Source organism: Nycticebus coucang, chromosome 4 (genome assembly GCF_027406575.1).
Source record: "Nycticebus coucang isolate mNycCou1 chromosome 4, mNycCou1.pri, whole genome shotgun sequence".
NCBI lineage: Eukaryota > Metazoa > Chordata > Mammalia > Primates > Lorisidae > Nycticebus > Nycticebus coucang.
The window spans coordinates 60,373,160-60,390,204 of record NC_069783.1 but is presented as its reverse complement, the minus strand read 5'-3'; the positions used below and the strand labels follow the sequence as shown (position 1 = coordinate 60,390,204).

At 43.7% G+C, this 17,045-nt stretch overlaps 1 protein-coding gene across 3 annotated transcripts in view; it reads right to left on the bottom strand.

The window, feature by feature from the left end:
- Positions 1–15,445, bottom strand: part of COMMD1 (copper metabolism domain containing 1) — a 162,654-nt gene extending 147,209 nt beyond the window's left edge. For 2 of the 3 annotated variants that reach the window (XM_053589869.1, XM_053589871.1), the window contains exon 1: positions 15,125–15,445. In XM_053589869.1, the coding sequence (XP_053445844.1) occupies positions 15,125–15,301 (177 nt within the window). In that variant the 5' untranslated portion in view covers positions 15,302–15,445. The remainder of the gene's footprint in view (positions 1–15,124) is intronic. The other variant, XM_053589870.1, reaches the window with a different exon arrangement.
- Positions 15,446–17,045: the final 1,600 nt, after the last annotated feature.

The window sequence follows — 17,045 nt, the reverse complement described above, 5'->3', positions numbered from 1 at the left end:
ACATTAAATTTCTTGTTAAATGTGGCAAGAGTGGAAGTGAAATCAGGGACATGTTAGTCAAAGTCCATGCCGATAATGCCATGAAGAAAACAGCAACATATAAATGGATTGAACATTTTTTCTGAGAGGAGAGAAAGCATCTGATGAAGACAGGTCAGGATGGCCAGTAACAAGCAAAACTGAGGAAAACATTGCAAAAATTTGTCAAACTGTGCATCACAATCTGTGAGAAGTGGGCAGCGCCTGTGGCTCAAAGGAGTAGGGCATGGGCCACATATGCTGGAGGAAGCAGGTTCAAACCCAGCCCTGGTCAAAAACTGCAAAAAAAAAAAAAAAAAAAAAATGTGAGAAGCATAGCAGGCCAAGGAAACATTGATGGAAAAACAGAAGAATCTTAACTAAAATCTTAGTATGAGAAAGGTATGTGCAAAAATGGTCCTGAAGGAGTTCACCAATGAACAAAAGCAAAGGAGAGTCAAAGTTTGCCAAGACCCTTTGGAGAGGCAAGATGATGTTTTGGACCATGTTATCACTGGTGACAAAACATGGGTGTACCAATATGACCCTGAAACAAAGTATCAAGGCAGACAATGGAACTCAGCCAATTCTCCACAACCAAAATGTTTTGTCAGTCCAAATTAAGAGCTGAAATGATATTGCTAACCCTTTTTGATATCAGAGGGATTGTTCATTATGAATCTGCACCAACTATACAAACAACCAAGTTTACTATTCTTTTTTTAATTTCAGAATGTGAGGGTATCAACAACAAAGTTACAATGTTTGCATTTTTTAGGCAGAGTCCCTTTTGTGGTTGTGTCCCACACTCAAGAGGTATGCCACATACCCTTACGTTGTGCCCATTAAGTGGGAGCAAACCAATCCCCCTCCCTCTTCCCCTCTACCCCTTTTGAAGCCCCTCCCCCCACATCTCTGATGTGGATGTGTATTAGACTGTCTACTGGCTTTGTATTAGTATTGAATACATTGGATACCTGCTCTTCCATTCTTGCGATACTTTACTTTTTTTTTTTTTGGCAGGGGCTGGGCTTGAACCCAGCACCTCCCGCCTCCTCCGGCATGTGGGGCCAGAGCCTTACTCCTTTGAGCCACAGGCGCTGCCCCTTGTGATACTTTACTAAGAATGTGCTTCAACTCCATCCAAGTTAACACAAAAGATGCAAAGTCACCACCTTTCTTATGACTGAATACATATACCACAGTTTGCTGGCAGTTGTGATTTTTTTTTTATTTTTTGGCCGGGGCTGGGTTTGAACCCGCCACCTCCGGCATATGGGACCAGCGCCCTACTCCTTGAGCCACAGGCGCCACCCATACCACAGTTTGCTAATCCATTCCTGGGTTGGTGGACATTTAGGTCTGTTTCCGCATCTTGGCGATTGTAAACTGAGCTGCAATAAACAATCTAGTGCATGGGCGCCTGTAGTCCCAGCTACTTGGGAGGCTGAGGCAAGAGAATTGCTTAAGCCCAGGAGTTGGAGATTGCTGTGAGCTGTGTGATGCCATGGCACTCTACCGAGGGCCATAAAGTAAAACTCTGTCTCTACAAAAAAAAAAAAAATCTAGTGCAAATGTCCTTACAATAAAATGATTTTTTTCTTCTGTGTAGATGCCTACTACCACGTTTACTATTTAGAAGTGCTGAAAAGGCTGCATGAAAAAGTAAGATGAAAATGACCCAAACTGGGCGGCGCCTGTGGCTCAGTCGGTAAGGCGCCGGCCCCATATACCAAGGGTGGCGGGTTCAAACCTGGCCCCGGCCAAACTGCAACCAAAAAATAGCCAGGCGTTGTGGCGGGTGCCTGTAGTCCCAGCTACATGGGAGGCTGAGGCAAGAGAATCACTTAAGCCCAGGAGTTGGAGGTTGCTGTAAGCTGTATGAGGCCACGGCACTCTACCAAGGGCCGTAAAGTGAGACTCTGTCTCTACAAAAAAAAAGAAAAGAAAATGACCCAAACTTTTCACCAACAACTCATGCCTCGTACATCACCAGATCACATGGCACTGTGAGGGAGTCTTTGGCCAGTAAATAAATCACTGTATTGGAACACCCCTTCCCCAACCCATTCACCTGATCTGGCCTCCAATATTGAAGATATCTGTATGACATTTGGGACATTAAGACTAATATAATAACTCTGATGGCCATTCCAGAAAAATAAGAGTTCCAAAATTACTTTTGAGGGGTGGAGTAAGTGCTGCGGTTGGTGCACAGCTTCTTAAGGACAGTACTTCAAAGGTGACGATAGGGATATTCAGCAACGAGGTATGTAGCACTTTTTCTGGGAAGAGTTTGTGTGGCCAAGTGCAGTTGCTCACACCTGTAATCCTAGCACTTTGGGAGGCCAAGGCGGGTGGACTGCCTGAACAAAAGAACCCATCTCTACTAAAAATAGAAAAACTAGCTGACATTGTTGTAGGTGCCTGTAGTCCCAGCTACTGAGGATTGCTTAAGTCCAAGAGTTTGAGATTGCTGTGAGCTATGATGCCACCCACTCTACCCAGGGTGAAAGAGTGGGACTTGGTCTCAAAAAAAAAGTTTGTGAATTTAATAGTCAGACTTCATATATGTATCAAAGTGGGATTTTTTGTGTGGTATTCTCTACAGAAAGGAAGTCACTTTACATCTCTAAATCAAAAGATTTACTATATATATAACTAAGCAAATATGGATAACAAAATATACTATACTGGGAGATCCTGATCCAAACATCAAATTTATATAAAATTCATGGTAATATTTAAAACCTATTGGTTTTCAGGTGGGTGCGATGGCTCATACCTATAATCCTAGCACTCTAAGAGGCTAAGGCAGAAAGATCCATGAGCTCAGGAGCTGGAGACCAGCCTGAGCAAGAGTGAGACCCAGTCTCTACTAAAAATAGAAAAATTAGACAGGTGTGGTGATGGACACTTGTGGTCCCAGCTCTTGCAGGAGAATCCTTGAACCCAGGAGTTTGAGGTTACTGTGAGCTATGATGATGCCATGGCACTCAACCAAGGGTGACAGAGTGAGACTCTGTCTCAAAAAAAAGAAAAGAAAACTTAGCCAGGTGTCATGGCAGGACACCTGAAGTCCCAGGAGGCTGAGGAGGGAGAAGGATCACTTGAATCCAGGGTTTGAAGTTGCTGTGAAGTAGACTAACACTACAGCAAGTTAGCCTAGGTAAGATTCTGTGTCAAAAAAAAGTAATAGGTGTGGCACTGTGGCTCACACCTATAATCCTAGGAATCTGGGAGGCCAAGGCAGGTGGATTACTTGAGCTCATGAGTTCAAGACCAGCCTGAGGAAGAGCAAGAACCCACCTCTACTAAAAACTAGCCAGCCATAGTGACACACACCTGTGGTCCCAGCTACTTGAGAGGCTGAGGCAAGAGGATTGCTCAAGCCTAGGAGTTTGAGGTTGCTGTGAGCTATGATGCCAAGGCATTCCACCCAGGGCGAGAGTGAGACTCTGTCTCAAAAAAAAAAAAAAAAAAAACAAAAAGAAGAAGGGTGGCGCTTGTAGCTCAGTGAGTAGGTTCAAACCTGGTGGGTTCAAACCCAGCCCCGGCCAAACTGCAACAACAACAAAATAGCCGGGTATTGTGGCGGGCACCTGTGGTCCCAGCTACTGAGGAGGCTGAGGCAAGAGAATCACCTAAGTCCAAGAGCTGGAGGTTGCTGTGAGCTGTGATGCCACAGCACTCTACCAAGGGCAACAAAGTGAGACTCTGTCTCTAAAATAAATAAATAAATAAATAATTTAATTGTTTCTTAAGAAAGTAACATATGATCAGGATACACATAATGAAAATCTAAGGATTCATAAATGTAGCTTCTTTTTTAGAAATAGTTCTACAGAAAATTGGGTAAGAGAGCTGTACCACGATCATATCTCATGACAGAGAATAATGTCTAGAATAATATCTTTCAGAGTTAATCTCATACTGGAGTATAAAGACATTAAAAGTTAATCTTAGGGGCTGGACGCAGTGGCTCATGCCTATAATCCCAGCACTTAGAAGGCCAAGACAGACGGATTGCCTGAACTCACAGCTTTGAGACCAGCCTGAGTCTGAGAAAGATCTCATCTCTAAAAATTGCCAGGCATTGTGGCAGGTACCTGTAGTCCCAGCTCCTTGGGAGGTTGAGGCAAGAGAATAGCTTTAGCCCAGAGTTCAAGGTTGCTATGAGCCATGGCCGTCTAGGGACGGTGACAAAGTGAGACTCTGTCTCAAAATAAATAAATAAAAGTTAATCTTATATACAAAGTACACATAACATGAACCACAGCAGAATTTCTATAGTTACATTTATTTATTTATATTTTTTGGGGGGGAGAGGGGGAGGTTGTAGCCGTCATTGTTGTTTGGCAGGCCCTGGGCTGGATTCGAACCTGCCAGCTCAGGTGTATGTGGCTGGCGCCTTAGCCGTTTGAGCCACAGGCACTGAGCCACTTTTATTTATTTTGAGACAGAGTCTCAAGCTAATGTCCTGGATAGAGTGCCGTACTGTCACAGCTCACAGCAACCTCGAACTTTTGGACTTAAGTGATTCTCTTGCCTCAGCCTCCCAAGTAGCTAGGACTACAGATGCCCACCACAACCCCCAGTTATTTTTTGGTTGTAGTTGTCACTGTTCTTTGGCAGGCCCAAGCTGAATTCGAACCCATCAGCTCCGGTGTATGGGGCTGGCGCCCTAGCTGAGCTAAGGCACTGAGCCATCTATAGTCACTTTTAAAGTAATTAGTTGAAACAAAAATTTTAAAGATGAATCATAATAAAAGTCCAAATTTGTAAGAACTACATTCTAGGGCGGTGTCTGTGGCTCAGTGAGTAGGGTCCTGGCCCCATATACCAAGGGCGATGGGTTCAAAACCGGCCCCAGCCAAACTGCAACAAAAAATAGCTGGGAGTTGTGGTGGGCACCTGTGGTCCCAGTTACTTGGAAGGCTGAGGCAAGAGAATTGCCTAAACCCAGGAGTTGGAGGTTGCTGTGAGCTGTGATGCTGCAGCACTCTACCGAGGGCAACAAAGTAAAACTCTGTCTCTCTAAAAAAAAAAAAAAAGAACTACCTTCTAAATAAGAAAAAGCCAAACGCGTACGCATTCTATAATGACCACAAAAGGTATATTTTTTTCTTATTTCTGTAGTTTAAAATAAGAATCCACTCCACCAGACTGCATTATTTATATCTCCATTATGGCATTTACCTTGGAAGATTCATTAAGACAGGAACTGTGACATTTACCTGGTGTACAGAGCAGGGTACAGCCTATCAGGTGCTTAGTATTTGATAGGTAAGCCAAAGTCCCTGCCCTTAAAATCTCCTCTTCTAGCCACTCCTCTAATGCACGAGGAGATTAAAATGTGAGTTTTGCCCTAAACCTAAGAAAAAAAATTCCTACAGAACACCTCATTACAAGTCATTTGAGTTAAAATACTCTGCTGGGTAATATGCAATTGCTGCTTTATCCTGTGATGTCCAGTGATTTAAAAAAGTAACATCAGGCAGCGTCTGTGGCTGAAAGGAGTAGGGCGCCGGCCCCGTATGCCAGAGGTGGCGGGTTCAAATCTAGCCCTGGCCAAAAACTGCAAAAATAAAAATAAAAAGTAAAATCAGTAACTTGCCGATCCTTCAGAGAATCAGAAATACATTTCATGCATTATCACCTAAATTTTCAAAATGCTCAAAGAAATTACACAAAAACTAGACAACTATAGCAAAAGAAATCTGTTTACAGAGCTTTAAATTTCTAATATTTAGAAAATAGTATTTCTAGGCTCAGCACCTGTAGTTCAAGCGGCTAAGGCGCCAGCCACATACACCTGAGCTGGCAGGTTCGAATCCAGCCCAGGACTGCCAAACAATAATGACAACTACAACCAAAAAATAGCCAGGAGTTGTAGGGGGCGCTGGTGGTCCCAGCTACTTGGGAGGCTGAGGCAAGGGAATTGCTTAAGCCCAGGAGTTGGAGGTTGCTGTGAACAGTGATGTCACAGCACTCTACCCAGAGCGACAGCTTGAGACCCTGTCCCAAAGGAAAAAAAGAAAGAAAGAAAGAAAGAAAGAAAGAAAATAGTATTCCTAAATTCAAAATATCAAGCCAAATATTTAGACATCTTTTGGGACAAGAAACTCTTATTGTTGAATTGCCAACGGTGAAGCATTTTCTAAACTAGAACATTCCAGAGAAAGAACATTTAAACATTATGTTGCTTCTAGCATAATTTATCAGCTTATTAGCAAGCCCATATTTTACTGCCACCTACAGTAGACAAACAAAATTACTGCTTTTAGTTAAAACAATGATATAGACAGAATGCAAAAGAAACCTAAAAATATGACACAGAAGAATAACTCAAAAGTTATCAGTCTCTTCTATTTGTTTCCTAATATAAACATTTTAAGGTCATATATTTTGCTTCTATTATTTAATAATCAAATTAATTTCTATTTTTTTCTTAGACAAAGTTTCACTTTGTCACCCACAATAGCATACTGTAGCATCACGGCTCACAGCAACCACAACCTTTTGGGCTCAAGCGATCCTCTTGCCTTGGCCTCCCAAGTAGCTGGGATTATAGGGGTTGGGCTATTTTTAGAGATGAGGTCTCAATCCTGCTCAGGCTGGCCTCAGCTCCTGAGCTCAGGCATCCATCCACTTTGGCCCCCCAGAGTGCTAGGATTACAGGCGTAAGCCACCACACTCAGGTCAATTTCTTAAAAATATATGGTGCCCAAAATATATAAGTAGGCTGGGCATGGTGGCTCCTACCTATAATCCTAGCACTCTTTGAGGCCCACAAGAGGATCATTTGAGGTCAAGAGTTCAAAACTAGCCCAAGGAACGTGAGACCTCATCTCTACTATAAATAGAAAAATTAGGGCGGCGCCTGTGGCTCAGTCGGTAGGGCGCCGGCCACATATACCGAGGGTGACGGGTTCGAACCCGGCTCCGGCCAAACTGCAACCAAAAAATAGCCGGGCGTTGTGGCGGGCGCCTGTAGTCCCAGCTACTCGGGAGGCTGAGGCAAGAGAATCGCTTAAGCCCAGGAGTTGGAGGTTGCAGTGAGCTGTGTGAGGCCACGGCACTCTACCGAGGGCCATAAAGTAAGACTCTGTCTCTACAAAAAAAAAAAAAATAGAAAAATTAACCAGGTGTTGGGGTAGGCGCCTGTAGTCCCAGCTATTCAGGAGACTAAGGCAGGAGAGCTGCTTGATCCCAGGAGTATGAGGTTGCTATGGGCTAGGCTGATGCCACTGCACTCCAGACTGGGAAACGGAGTAAGATTCTGTCACACACACACACAAAAAAAACATAGATATGAGTGACTTCTCGAATTAACTGTAAAGTATCAAAAAGATACTGCATTTACACATTTTTCTTTACTTGTTAGGAGATTCCAATAACAGGTTAAAAAACATGCAGTAGGCTCAGCGCCCACAGCTCAGTGAATAGGGCCCTGGCCACATATACCCACTAAGGCTGTGGTTTGAGCTCAGCGGGGCCTGCTAAACAACACTGACAACTGCAACAATAAAAAGCTAGGCATTGTGGCAGATGCCTTGTAGTCCCAGCTACTTGGGAGGCTGAGGCAAGAGAAGTCCAAGAATTTGAGGTTGCTGTGAGCTGTGATGCCATAGCACTCTACCAAGGGCAACATAGTGAAACTCTGTCTCAAAAAAAAAAAAAAAAAAAAAAAAGTAGTAAAATCTTTCTATATTATACAATAAACACAAAACCTCTTTCAAAGACAAAAAATGCTCAAATGTTAAAAACCATTCTGGCTCAGCACCTGTAGCTCAAGTGGCTAAGGCACGGGCCACATACCAGAGGTAGCGGGTTCGAATCCAGCCCAGACCTGTCAAACAACATGACAACTACAAACAAAAAATGGCTGGGCGTTGTGGCGGGTGCCTGTAGTCACAGCTACTCGGGAGGCTGAGGCAAGAGAATCGCTTAAGCCCAGGAGTTGGAGGTTACTGTGAGCTGTGATGCCATGGCACTCTACCCAGGGCGATAGCTTGAGGCTCTGTCTCAAAATAAATAAATAAATAAAATAAAACCATTCTGGCTTGGTACAGCTGGCTTTTTCAGAAGGAGGAGGCATTTGATATATTCAACAATATAAATATCAATACAGGCTAGGTGCATTGGTTCAAGCCTATAATACTAGCAGGTAGATTGCTTAAGCTCAGCAGTTCAAGACTGGACTGAGCAAGAACAAGACCTCATCTCTACTAAAAATAGAAAAACTACACTAGGTGCAGTGGCTCACGCCTGTAATCCCAGCACTTGGGAGGCCAAGGCAGGTGGACTGCCTGAGCTCACAGGTTTGAAACCACCTTGAGCCAGATGACGACCCCGCTTCTAAAAATAACTTGGTGTTGTGGTGGGCGCCTGTAGTCCCAGCTACTTGGGACAAGAGAGCCCAAGAGTTTGAGGTTGCTGTGAGTTAAGAGGCCACAACACTCTTACCAAGGGTGACAGACTAAGACTCTGTTTAAAAAAAAAAAAAAAAAATAGAAAGAAAAAGAATAACTAGCTGGGCATTACTCCTGTAGTCCCAGCTACGCAGGAGGCTGAAACAAGAGGATCACTTGTGCCCAAGAGTTTGAGGTTGCTATGAGCTGTGATGCCACAGCACAGCACTCTACCTAGGGCAACCAATTGAGACTTGGTCTCAAAAAAAAAAAAAAAAAAAAATCTCAATACAAAAGCTGATAATACCATTCTTTGATGACACTAATTTTTTTTGGTGGGGGGTTGGACAGGCTCTCACTCTGTCACCCAGGCTGAAGAATTGTGGCATGATTATAGCTCACTGTAGCATTGCACTCCTGGACTGAGCAATCCTCTTGCCTCAGCCTCCTGAGTAGCTGGAACTACATGTACGTGGCAACATGTGCCTATTTTTTTGGTGGGGAAAGGTGCAGAGACAGTTTCTCCCTATGTTGCCCGGGCTGGTCTCAAACTTCTGACCTCCCAAAGTATTGAGATTACAGGCATGAGCCACTGCACCTGGCCTCTATACCTTGGTAATAAAAAAAAAATCATCACTGGCTGGACATGGTGGCTCATGCCTATAATCCTACTCTGGGAAGCTGAGGTGGGTGGACTGCTTGAGCTCAGGAGTTCAAGATCAGCCTGAGCAATGGTGAGACCATGTCTCCACTAAAAGAGAAAACCTAGCCAGGTAGGCGGTGCCTGTGGCTCAAACGAGTGCCTGTGGCTGGCCCTATATGCCAGAGGTGGTGGGTTCAAAGCCAGCCCCGGCCAAAAACTGCAAAAGAAGAAAAAAAACAAAAACCAAAAACCTAGCCAGGTGTAGTGGCGGTTGCCTATAGCCCTAGCTACTCAGGAGGCTGAGGCAAGAGAATTGCTCAAGCCCAAGAGTTTGAGGTTGCTGTGAGCTAAGATGCCATGGCCCTCTACCCAGGGCAACAGAGTGAGACTCTGTCTCAAAAAAACAAAACAAAACAAAACAGAAGAAAAGAATACATACTTAGTATTACAGAAACATTAAAGGTGGGCGGCACCATATACTAAGGGTGGTGGGTTCAAACCCGGCCCCGGCTGAACTGCAACCAAAAAATAGCCGGGCGTTGTGGCGGGCGCCTGTAGTCCCAGCTACTCAGGAAGCTGAGGCAAGAGAATCGCTTAAGCCCAGGAGTTGGAGGTTGCTGTGAGCTGTATGATGCCACGGCACTCTACCAAGGGCCATAAAGTGAAACTCTGTCTCTACAAAAAAAAAAAAAAAGAAACATTAAAGGTAATTTTTTAAAGAACAAGTTAGTAAAATTCCTAAATAGAACTGAAGAGCAAATATTCCCCATTTCCAGTTTTTAGATATTTATCAAGTAGCAAACCTTTGAACATAATTTTCACGTTACACTTTTTTCAAATGTTAAATATTATAAGTTTAAGAACAGATGCTTTTCCTAGCACTCTGGGAGGCTGAGGCCGGTGGATTGCTTGAGCTCAGGAGTTCAAGACCAGCCTGAGTAAGAGTGAGACCCCCCTAAGAGGGGCCCTCTCTCCTGTCTTCCTCCATAGGGAATTCTGCTAGGTCCTCCTGCCCCTCACCCTGAGGCCCCACTGCCATATTATATTCCCGAGTACCTTAGTTCCCCAGAAAGAGAGAGCTGAACTGTGGCTGCATTTTACCGGTCCTTAGAGTGGGTTGGAGAGACTCAGAGGGCCCAGCATGTGGCTGGGAAATAGTTGGTGGCTAGTGGACAATAAAGACCTTTCAGTAAAAAAAAAAAAAAAAGAGTGAGACCCTCATCTCTACTAAAAATAGAAAAACTAGCCAGTGTTGTGGCAGGTGCTTGTAGTTCCAGCTACTCAGGAAGCTGAAGCAAGAGGATCTTGAGCCCAGGAGTTTGAGGTTGCTGTGAGGTATGATGGCACCGCACTCTACCCAGGGTGACTGACTGAGACTCTGTCTCAAAGTGATTCTTTTAAAAAAATGAACAGATGGGCTTGGTGCCCATAGCTCAGTGAGTAAGGCGCCAGCCACATACACCAAAGCTGATAGGTATGAACCTGGCCCGGGGCCTGCCAAGCAACAATGACAACTGCAACCAAAAAATAGCCAGGCATTGTGGCAGGCGCCTGTTGTCCCAGCTACTTGGGAGGTTGAGGCAAGAGAATCACTTAAATCCAGGAATTTGAGGTTGGTGTGAGCTGTGATGTTATAGCATTCTACTGAGGGCAACATAGTGAGACTCTGTCTCAAAAAAAAAAAAGAACAGATGTTTGGGCCAGGATTTAGAAAACTTTTGTTTTGTTTTGTTCTTAAAAATTTTTTAGAAATAGGGTTTCCTGGGCAGCGCCTGTGGCTCAGTGAGTAGGGCGCCAGCCCCATATACCGAGGGTGGTGGGTTCAAACCCGGCCCCAGCCAAACTGCAACAAAAAAGCCAGGCATTGTGGCAGGCTCCTGTAGTCCCAGCTACTCAGGAGGCTGAGGCAAGAGAATCGCCTAAGCCCAAGAGCTGGAGGTTGCTGTGAGCTGTGATGCCACAGCACTCTACTGAGGGCAACAAAATAAGACTCTGTCTCTAAAAAAAAAAAAAAAGGAAAGAAAAGAAAAGAAATAGGGTTTCCTATGTTGCCACGCTGGAGTGCAGTGATATTCATTGCAATCATAGCACACTGCAGCCTCCAACTCATATGCTCAAGTGATCCTTTCCTCCTACCCTATCCTCCCAAGTAGACAGGACTACAGGTGTGTACCATCGTGCCCAGCCATTTTTTCTGCAAATGTTCAGATAATATATATTTCAGGCTTTGAAGGCCCCTCAATCTCTGTCACAACTACTCAACTCTGTTATGATAATGGCTAGATTTGCTACAGACAAGATGTAAATAAATGAACATGTGGCCACGTTACAGTGAAACTGCATCAACCATAGCTTGCTGACCCCTGGTCTAGAGTGTCACATTTTCCAGCTCTCCCCCATACAAAAGTGGTATAGCTTTTCTCTCTAATTATCTTTTTAATGGGTATCTATCTTCATGTTTAAGCAGTGTCCAATCATTCACTTATTCTACAAAATTTTACTAGGTGCCTACCACTTGCCAAAAATAGTATTAGCCATAAGGAATAAAGAAAATAATAATAAAGTCCTGATTGCTTTCTTAATGTTTGCATTCCAATGCGGAAGTCAATAAATAAATAAGCTAATAAATACATAACATAATCTCAGGTAATGCTAAGTACTAAGAAAAAGTAAAGCAGGGTAAAAAAAAGAATAGGGAAGGAAGGGTGAGTCTCTTAATACAGGTCAGAGAAGAATGCATAGAAAATGACTTTTAGGTAGAGAATGAATGAATCAACTGAACAATCTGTATGAATATCTAAAGCAGTGGTTCTCAACCTTCCTAATGCCGTGACCCTTTAATACAGTTCCTCGTGTTGTGGTGACCCCAACCATAAAATTAAAAAATAATTAAATAATTAGATAATTTTATGGTAATTTTATGAGATTATGCAAGGACTTGTCAGCTATGGTAAAAGTACTGAATTTTATTCTACATTTGATGTGAAGTTAGGAATATGCAATAGTTGAGAGCAAGCGAATCAGAAGATATATTTGTTAAAAGGAATCACTCATAGTTGTGTGGAAAACAAACTGTAGAGGGCAGAAGTGGAATAGGAAAGCTGCTGCATTTATTTCTAGACTTCTAAAATAGAATCTAAATGTATTTCTAAATTCTAATTATAGACAAAAAGCAAGATGGATAAATTAACTTTTCAGTAATACAACTGAGTATGGTTCAGTGCCTGTGGCTCAAGTGGCTAAGGTGCCAGCCACATACACCTGAGCTAACAGGTTCAAATCTAGCCCAGGCCTGCCAAACAATAAGGACGGCTGCAACCAAAAAATACCCAGGCATTGTGGCTGGCGCCTGTAGTCCCAGCTACTCCGGAGGTTGAGGCAGGAGAATCGCTTGAGCCCAGGAGTTGGAGGTTGCTGTGAGCTATGATGCTACAGCACTCTACCCAGGGTGACAACTTGAGGCTCTGTCTCCAAAAAAAAAAAAAAAAAATATATATATATATATATGTATATATATATATATATATATATATATAACGGATTGTGGAATTGTATGAATGGACAATAAAACAATAGAATTTTCATCAAAAAATTTTGTTTAATACAAAATTCCAATGAGCAAATACAAAATTATCACCAACAGAGGGCAGTAATGAATACAGAATATAGTGTACAAAAGATCCAGCTTCATAGTTAAGATCTTTTTCTTTAATTCTAGGATACCAGAATTAAAGAGCATACCTACAAGGTTAACAATAATATCAAATAATAAAGAGTGGGTAAACTCATACCTACAAAAGTAGAATTATATGGTGAAGGAAAAAGATAAAAATGGTAGTGTTGGCTTGGCGCCTGTAGCTCAAGCAGCTAAGGCGCCAGCCACATACACCAGAGCTGGCAGATTACTATCAAGCCCGGGCCTGCCAAACAACAATGCTACTACAACCAAAAAATAGCTGGGTGTTGTGGTGTGTGCCTGTAGTCCCTACTACTTGGAAAGCTGAGGCAAGAGAATCTCTAAGCCCAGGAGTTGGAGGTTGCTGTGAGCTATGACACCACAGTACTCTACCCAGGGCAACAGCTTAAGTGTAGTGTTTAGAAAGCAAAGTATTTATAAAAGATGTTATCTCCCTAAATAAACCCACTGCTCTCAATTCATTGATTTCACTGCTCAACAGGAGCTACCCAAAAATAAAAACTAGAGCAAATGAATAGCCAGCTTCACTTATCTACATGCAAACAAAAGGTCTTCCCTTTTGTGATTAATAGGCAAAACTAGAAAGAATCAATGTCACAAGCCAAGTAAAGAAGACTTCATTCTAAGCAGAAAATAGAGACCAGTACAAATGCCAGAAATCAGCACATAACACCTGGGCATATAACACAAAACTCAAAGGGAAAGGCTGCAGCTCAGCGAGCACCTGAATCTGAATCACAGTCTATGAAACACAGTGCCAGGCAGCTGGCAATAAGGAAGCTGAACATGTGTGTCTAAAGTATTTCCTGCTGACAGGCAATTCCTTCTTTCCTTTCCTCCTGTCCCTGTTGTCCCTCTTCATTTTCACTCTCTTCACATATCATGATTTTCTTTTTGATAGTCTCATTTTGTCACCCTCGGTAGAGTGCAGTGGCACCATAGCTCATAGCAATCTCCAACTCTTGGGCGCAAGGGATCCTCTTGCCTCAGTTTTTTCTATTTTTAGTAGAGACAGAGTCTCAATTTTTTGTTCAGGCTGGTCTGGAACTCCTGAGCTCAAGCAATCCATCAGCCTCGGACTCTCGGAGTGCTAAGATTACAGTTGTGAGCCACCCGGCCAGGCCCATATGGTGATTTTCTATAGACAATTGAAAGGTATGAACTTTGCCATCATTTGTATGGAAAAATGCTTAAGAGGAAGAATAAAGGTTAGCAGAATTAAAGGAGAAAAAGATGGTTTCACTTTTTCTTGCCTCCTCCACCAATATTTCATGTTGGTATCCCTATATTATGATCAAATTGAACTATTCCCCATGTCCTGAACCTGCTCTACATTTTCCTACCCCCACTCCTGCTATTTTCTTAGTCTAGAATGCCCTGTACAGCTGCCCCTAATCACAGTCTGAAATAGTCTACCCTTTCTTCATTAGCAGCAAAAATGACATCTCTAAGAAGCCTCCCAGGAAGAACTAGCACCTCTTTTCTGTCTACAGTTGCTTACTCACAATTCTTTTACAAATACTATAGCATCCTTGCATCCTGCTTATTTGTGTACATTCTCTCTTATTGCAGAAGGACATTCTATGCCTGCTCAAAAGTCTTTTTATTTAAAAATCATATTTAATTCTCTGGGAGGCCGAGGCAGGGGGATTGCCTGAGTTCACAGGTTGGAGACCAGCCTGAGCAAGAACAAGACCAAGAACAAGGCATCATGGCCGGAGCCTCTGGTCCCAGCTACTTGGGTGGCTGAGGCAAGAGAATCACTAGAGCCCAAGAGTTTGAGGTTGCTGTGAGCTATGACGCCACAGCACTCTACCAAGGGCGACAAAATAAGACTGTCTCAAAAAAAAAAAAAAAACCTAAAAGAAATCATGTTTCATTGTTATACTTCCATAAGAATTAAAGAGACTTTTAACCATCAGTAAACTGAACCAGACGTCATCCTGAGCCCTAAGTAAAACAAAGGCTTGCCACTAGCTAACTTTAACGCTCCCAACTTCCTAGGAAAGCTGGTGACCTATCGCTTTTTAAAAGTCCGGAACCCACAGATCTGCCAAGGAAACCTGATTGTTACCAACAGAGAAGAGGGATGTCTTGCGGGGGGGGGGGGGGAACCAGAGTCTTCTCTCATAGTTGTCAGTCAGCCCTACCCAGGGACTGGGTACGCAAATAAAAGTCAATCACCCTTAGCAAAGTGAAAAGAGGCGACGAAGCAAGCTCCCTAGATCTGAAGGAGTGCAGTGAGGAGCCCACGCAGTAGAAATATGAAGAGGAAAGCCTTTTCAACTGTGTAGGAGGGGAGGCCGAATCTGAAGGCAGATGGGAAGGGGCTGGGAGACGACGGAGAAGTACCTTAAGAATCCCCCTCATCTTCGCCAGAAAGGGGCGAAATTCCTCGGGTGGCACCTCTGGATACAGCTGGCTTCGCAGAAGCTCCTCCGTGATGCCCGGGTGCCCGTGGAAAGCATCCTGAGCCAAGCCACTCAGCAGCCCGCTCAGAGGTTTGCAGCCCTCAAGATCGCCCGCCATGGTCTGCAAGGGCTCCGCCTCCACAACAGCTGAGCGCTCCCGGGCCACGGAGGCCGAGAAGGGCCTAAATAGCCTGGGCAAAGAAGCAACCCGAAACGAGGAAAAGTGAGGTTCCCGCAGGGATCGAAGTTGGCAGCTTCCAGTTTTGTTCTGCAATACTCATCCCCTTAGGATGCCACCACAAAAACATCCCTTCGGTTCTAATGGGATCACCTTGCTGATTTCCTTCATAATTCCAGAGCCTGCTCGAGAGAAAGATAGTTTGGTGGAGATCTCTAGAGATGGGGTTTACATCCCATAAGTTTGGCAGTTTAACTTCTGGTTGAATGTATTTCATCCCAGGCATTGTCAACTCATTAACTGAATAGGACCTGTCACTCAAATATAATCTCTACATAATCCTCACCTGTCACCCTTTGTCCAAGAAAATTTAACTATCTCCTGATAACATGATTTATTTGCTTGGGTTATTAATTGCGTTTATATATACACTTGTTTTTCCAGCTAGATCAGTGGCTCTGATCCAATGCTCCTTTCTTTTTTTAAAAACAGCTTTATTTTATTTATTTATTTATTTGCTTATGAGACAGAGTCTCATTCTATTGCCCTCAGTAGAGTGCTGTGGTGTCACAGGTCACAGCAACCTCAAACTCTTGGGCTCAAGCAATTCTCTTGCCTCAGCCACTCAAATTGCTGGAACTACAGGCGCCCGCCACAACGCCCAGCTATTTTTGTTGTTGTTGTTTTTGCAGTTGTCATTGTTGTTTAGCTGGCCCAGGCTGGGTTCGAACCCGCCAGCCTGGGTGTATGTGGCCAGTGCTGTAACCACTGTCTATAGGCACCAAGCCACAATGCTCCTTTCTTTTCTTTTTTTTTTTTTTTTTTGTAGAGACAGAGTCTCACTGTACCGCCCTCGGGTAGAGTGCCGTGGCGTCACACGGCTCACAGCAACCTCTAACTCTTGGGCTTACGCGATTCTCTTGCCTCAGCCTCCTGAGCAGCTGGGACTATAGGCGCCCGCCACAACGCCCGGCTATTTTTTTGTTGCAGTTTGGCCGGGGCTGGGTTTGAACCCGCCACCCTCGGCATATGGGGCCGGCGCCCTACTCACTGAGCCACAGGTGCCGCCCGCACACAATGCTCCTTTCTATAACAAATATTTTTTAACTCTTTCTTTACTATCCCGAGATGAAATGCATAGATAATATAACTTCCTGCCCATATAATTTCAACAAATCAATATGTTATTCAGGCATAAAAAGCAAGTACTGATACATGCTACAACATAGATGAACCTTTAAATCGTGCTAACTGGCTAGGGTCCTGTAGCTCAGCAGCTAGGGTGCCAGCCACATACATCAGAGCTGGTGGGTTCGAATCCAGACTGAGCCTGCCAAACAACAATGACAACTACAACCAAAAAAAAAATAGCCAGGCATTGTGGCGGGCACCGGTAGTCCCAGCTACTTGGGAGGATGAGGCAAGAGAATCGCTTGAGCCCAAGAGTTTGAGGTTGCTGTGAGCTGTGATGCCATAGCACTCTACTCAGGGTGACAGCTTGAGACTCTGTCTCAAAAAATAAAATAAAAATAAATCATGTTAAGTGAAAGAAGCCAAACATAAACGGCCAAATGTTGGACAAACCCATTTTTTCTTTTTTGAGACAGAGCCTCAAGCTATCGCCTTGGGTAGAGTGCTGTGGCATCATAGCTCACAGCAACCTCCAACTCCTGGGTTTAAGTGA